At 42.6% G+C, this 6,081-nt stretch overlaps 1 protein-coding gene across 1 annotated transcript; it reads left to right on the top strand.

Annotated features, from left to right (window-relative positions):
- Positions 1-462: 462 nt before the first annotated feature.
- PDP1 (pyruvate dehydrogenase phosphatase catalytic subunit 1) lies at positions 463-5,846 on the top strand (the record flags this gene model as incomplete). Its single annotated transcript, XM_080694999.1, has 2 exons — positions 463-703; positions 4,186-5,846. The coding sequence occupies exons 1-2, from the start codon at positions 595-597 to the stop codon at positions 5,844-5,846; spliced, it is 1,770 nt and encodes a 589-aa protein (XP_080551125.1). The 5' UTR covers positions 463-594.
- Between the last annotated feature and the right edge of the window lie 235 nt (positions 5,847-6,081).

The raw sequence follows: 6,081 nt of genomic DNA, 5'->3' as shown, positions 1-6,081 counted from the left end.
GCGGCCGGCGGGGCGGGGGCGCGGAGTGGGCCGGCCGGGGGCGAGGCGCCGCGCTCCGGGATCCGCGCGTGGCCTGCGAGGGAGCGCCGCGTGGGGCCGCCGCCTCCCGCGGGGAAAAAGCGGCCGGTTCTCTGCGGTGCCCGGTTGGTATCCTCCGTCCCGGCCCCGCGCCGCCCCGTCTCGCTCCTCTCCACCGTGCCGACTGCGGGGCGGCGGCGGCGGCGGCGGCTCCCGGGGGCTCGGCCGCCCGCTGTCCGCCGAGGGCGCGCGGGGGGCTGCAGGGCCTGTCGAGGGGCTCCCGGCGCCGGGCGCGGGCCCGCGAGCTCCCGCCTGGCCGCCCGGGTGCGCGCGGAGGCCGGCGGGCCGGCAGCTGGCGGGGATGCTCGGCGCCCGCCGACCCGGGCGGCGGCTCTGCCTCTCCGGCAGGGTGGGTTTGTTTGTTTGGTGTGCCTCTTCTCCCCACCCCTTTCCCTCTCCTCCATCCTCTTTCCCCTCCCAGCCCATTCACCGGGCTGAGCGAGCGCTCGCCCCTCCTCCGCTCCCGCCTCCCGCCTCCCGCCGCCGCCTCTGGTGAGCATCTCTGCTTTGCTTTCAATGGGCCGGTGCTGCTGTCGCTGCTGCTGCCCGCGCGGGTTGTGGATGTTGTCGGCTCCGTGTTGTGATGACAGGAGAATGTGTGTGTGTCCCGGGCCCCGACGAATTGGTAGGTATTTACTTAACTACCTGGGTTGGATAGCCAGGAAGGATGGTGACTGATTTTTTAGGTGGGTCGACGCGGAATTACAGAGGGAGATAGATAGGAAGAGGGGACGAAGACGTCCTGGATCCAGATAGCTTTGACACCTCAATAAGTGATTTTTCAAGGTAGGGACAAAGGAAACGGATCAAACAAGTGCTTGCTTGGTGCTTTGTATCTTCTGAAGGAAACCCGTTTCTTCATGCACAGATAACAGGACCTGTGAAATGGCTAGGCATTTCCAGAAAACGCAGAAAAATGGTAGAGTCTTTAATGCTGGGCGCTTAATGTAATCAGATTATATAAACTGGGGTTCTGACACATTTAATGATTGGTATAGCATCTTTAAATTTGCATCAGACGCTTTGCGATGCTAAAAAGCTCCAGAGTAGATGCGCTGATAACATTTTCTAATTAATTTCGTCCCTGGCTTTATTGATGAAGTAGAATAATTTCTTGGCACAGGCTCAACCAAGCACATCAGTAAGAATGGATGGATCTCTTTCCTCTTTCTGGTTGCAGCGCATCTTTTCTTATTAGTCATTGGCAAAATCGGCCAAATCTGCCTAGCACTGAGATGCTGCATAGAATGTGGCTGAGTCTGGATCTTGAGGGAGGAACTTTTCAGTGAAATGATGGTCAGGGATAACCTGGAATTTGACACTGCTCTGTGTACCTTCTGGTTCTTATTGCCTAATCAAGAGTCTTCTACTTTGTTATTATAACAAGTTTATCAGCAGAAGATTAGATTTCTAGGGGTTTTTTTGTTGTTGGGTCACAGGATATTTAGAAAGATATTAAGAGCTTTTCAGTGATAACATTGTTATCTAAGCATTTGAAAGTACATTGACTTCTAAGAGCATCTAATCTGATGGCGAGAATATGTCTTGTGTACTGGTATGATAGAAAGTTCAGCCGCAGAGCAGGGTTTTCATAAATTCCTCCTTCCCTAAGAATTTGTCTTTTGAAGACATATTAGCAGCTGGAGGATTGGGATTCAATTTTAGTTCATATACTAAACCCCTGAATAACAAATGATACAGTTAAAAAATCCCTCACTGCATTTTTGCCTTTAATCTGGAGTACTTTTGCTTTGAGGGAAAAAATGTAATTGAGTATTTGAGTGCTCGAATTTAAATATTACTCAGAGAACCTGCGGCATGAATCATGAGCTCTTTTGCCACAAAATTTCATTCATTTTGCATTCAACAATGAAAGCAGAAAAACTTAAAGGAATTGAAGGAAAGTGCAGGTTTTCTGGACTAGTTATTTCATGATTAGATGTGCATTCAAACCCTGTTAAGCATTTATCACCCCAACCTTCATCTTAAGTTTTAAAATAAGGACACATACAGACTTAGAAGATTATGAGAAAATTTATTTTCATTGAATTTCATCTGTTTTTATATTTTAATAATAGAAAATCTTTATGCGGGGATAAAATGAGTTAATGTGTTTTTTGCACAAACCTCAAAAGAGGTATGGAAGCCAGTGTCATGTAGCTCAACATTTGAGCACCTCTCCTCAGTCATGTATACTTAACCTTTGGATGACTTTCAGGTAATTCAGTTTGAAGTGTTGGTATTTAAGAGGTTAATCCTGATAGATTCTTTTTTGTTCTAGAATTTCTCTTTTTCGTTATTGCATTTAAGGATGCTTATTTAGTTACGGAGTTTTATTTTCCAAATTGTAGTCATCACTTTTCTATTGCTTGTACTTGTGTTCATTTTTGTAAACAAATCCCTTCTTTAGATGGTGCAGTTAAAATAATGGTACTTTCTACCACTTCCCAAAGAGGTTCCGTGTGGTTGGTTTATGCAGTGGTTATTACAAAAGCAAGTAAAATCAATGGTTATTCAACATTAGTGTTCTCTGGCCCCCCAATTCCCACTTAACCACTTCTTGAATTACTCTTTTTAAAATAGGTGCATGGAAATAATATATAGCTAAACACTCTTTATTATAGTTGTAGATTTTTTTTCCTTAATGGAAAGAAGAGTTGATATTAAGACCCAATTGCTTTTATATTTCTTATTCCTTTTTATTTACTACATTTACTTTATTTAAAATATGTCTAAAGTCTGTTTCTTTTCAGTTCAAATAAATATTTTGAGGCAGTAGCTTAAGAATTTAGGAAAAATACATGTTATTGAGAAAGAATTGGCAATTTTCCCTTGTATATATTACCTAAAATGGCATACACATTCATTAAAATTTCCAGATAAATGCCCAGCAAATTTTCAGTGTCATATGATTTTTAAAATTATATCTATATAAACCAAACCTTAGACTATCATTTCATTGTTCTCTTTTTCTTTCCTAGAGCAAGTAAATACTTTTTTTTTAATGTAAGAGAAAACATTTTTTCTAGGGGTAGATTCTACTTGGGATCCATAGTAGATGTAAATATTTCTGTAGCTTTCTCTTATGACTGGTAAACAGGGGAATGAATTAGAAAATAAATTAGTTCTAGAATTGAGCTCTCTTAACATTTCTAATCAAGTTTTAGAGCTACTGGAAAACTTAAAATTTTTATCACAAAGAACACAGCAAAATTCAGCAATGAATAAATAAGACCTGCATTTGATTTTGAAGGCTCACTTCAGCAAACATAAAGCCTCCTAGAAGAGGCTTTAGAAAGCATGTACCCTCATGTGTTCACTCAAAATTTAGGATAGTGAGACCCAAAAGTGAGATCCGACTTTTTTGAGATTATTTGGCAAGTTGATGGCAGACCTGCCTCTTAGGTTGCTAACTTGGCACAGTGGTCTAGAGAAGGCTTTGCAAGATCATCCACTGAGGTACAGGAAAGAAATAATGTGAATTTCTTTTTTTATTCATGTATAAATATTTCTATATATGTTTTAATGAACATATTAATTACAGAGAATACAGTGCCATATGTATTTATACTGTATGTATAAATATATATATGATTTTTTTTGGTAATAGCCACATGTAATCAAATGCCAGCAATTGACTGCAGGTCTAGAAATAGGATCTTCATGAATAGGAGAAATGTCTATATAAAATAGGAGGTCCAAGGCCTTTTTAAAATAAGATAAAGGGAGAAGGCTGATTGGCCAGGTAGACTGCTGCGGCATGTTATATAACCTCCATCTCCTCAGCTTTCCCCAGACAAATCTAGTTCATTCTGCACAGTTTGTACTTCACAAAGAAATACGAAGAAAAAAGAAAAATGAAGTTCAAGTACAGTTCACTCCTGGCTCAATGAATGATTGGGAGTTTTAACCACTATAAAACACCCTGTAGAAATAGTATATGAGATATATATGTATATATATAATATATATCATGTAGGACCTTCTAGCACAGAGCTTAGCATGTCAGTTCACTTACTAAATATTTTCTATAAAAGCAAAGCTCTAGACTAAGTAATCTGAAGTGTAACTCTTCTTTGTGTACGTCTGTCTTAATTTGCTGTCTAGGAATCCCAGTCAGAAGTTCCAGCCTGCCGCTGTTCTCTGATGCCATGCCAGCACCGACTCAACTGTTTTTTCCTCTCATCCGTAACTGTGAGCTGAGCAGAATCTATGGCACTGCATGTTACTGCCACCACAAACATCTCTGCTGTTCATCACCCTACATTCCTCAGAGTCGCCTGAGATACACACCCCACCCGGCATATGCTACCTTTTGTAGACAAAAGGAGAACTGGTGGCAATATACTCAAGGAAGGAGATATGCTTCCACACCACAGAAATTTTATCTCACACCTCCACAAGTCAACAGCATCCTTAAGGCTAATGAGTACAGTTTCAAAGTGCCAGAATTTGATGGCAAAAATGTCAGTTCCATTCTCGGATTTGACAGCAATCAGTTGCCTGCAAATGCACCAATTGAGGACCGGAGAAGTGCAGCAACCTGCTTGCAAACCAGAGGGATGCTTTTGGGAGTTTTTGATGGTCATGCAGGTTGTGCTTGTTCCCAGGCAGTCAGTGAAAGACTCTTTTATTACATTGCTGTCTCCTTGTTACCGCATGAGACTTTGTTAGAGATTGAAGATGCAGTAGAGAGTGGCCGGGCGCTGCTACCCATTCTCCAGTGGCACAAGCACCCCAATGATTACTTCAGTAAGGAGGCATCCAAATTGTACTTCAACAGCTTGAGGACTTACTGGCAGGAGCTTATAGACCTCAACACCACTGGTGAATCAACTGATATTGATGTTAAGGAGGCTTTAATTAATGCTTTCAAGAGACTTGATAACGACATCTCTTTGGAGGCTCAAGTTGGTGATCCTAATTCTTTCCTCAATTACCTGGTGCTTCGGGTGGCATTTTCTGGGGCCACTGCTTGTGTGGCCCATGTGGATGGTGTTGACCTTCATGTGGCCAATACTGGGGATAGCAGAGCTATGCTGGGTGTGCAGGAAGAGGACGGCTCATGGTCAGCAGTCACACTTTCTAATGACCACAATGCTCAGAATGAAAGAGAACTAGAGCGGCTGAAATTGGAACACCCAAAGAATGAGGCTAAGAGTGTGGTGAAACAGGATCGGCTGCTTGGCTTACTGATGCCTTTTAGAGCTTTTGGAGATGTAAAGTTCAAATGGAGCATTGACCTTCAAAAGAGAGTGATAGAATCTGGCCCAGACCAGTTGAATGACAATGAATATACGAAGTTTATCCCTCCTAATTATTACACGCCTCCTTATCTCACTGCTGAGCCTGAAGTAACTTATCACCGACTAAGGCCACAGGATAAGTTTCTGGTATTGGCTACTGATGGGTTGTGGGAGACTATGCATAGGCAGGATGTGGTTAGGATTGTGGGTGAGTACTTAACTGGTATGCATCACCAACAGCCAATTGCTGTTGGTGGCTACAAGGTGACTCTGGGACAGATGCATGGCCTCTTAACAGAAAGGAGAGCCAAGATGTCCTCGGTATTCGAGGATCAAAATGCAGCAACTCATCTCATTCGCCACGCAGTGGGCAACAATGAGTTTGGGACTGTTGATCACGAGCGCCTCTCCAAAATGCTTAGTCTTCCTGAAGAGCTTGCACGAATGTACAGAGATGATATTACAATCATTGTAGTTCAGTTCAATTCTCATGTTGTAGGGGCATATCAAAACCAGGAGTAGTGAGTAGAATTTATTCTGGCAATTCTGAAATAAAGGGCAGATAGATTTTTTTTAAAAAAAGAATACTAATATAATAAACATTTCCAGTGGGTCATCATAAACATTTACCCATTTGATATTCTAAGTAGTCAAGTATTCCAAAGTGATTGCAGCAGGGTGACAAGATGATGAGCATCTGGTTCTGCCTCGCTCAAACCTCATAGCGCCTGCACTTGAGACAAGTCAGCTCCCATTG

This window comes from Muscardinus avellanarius, assembly GCF_963383645.1.
Source record: "Muscardinus avellanarius genome assembly, chromosome: 4".
NCBI classification, from domain to species: domain Eukaryota; kingdom Metazoa; phylum Chordata; class Mammalia; order Rodentia; family Gliridae; genus Muscardinus; species Muscardinus avellanarius.
Note: the sequence above shows the minus strand (reverse complement) of the source record. Positions and strands in the feature narration are given on the sequence as shown.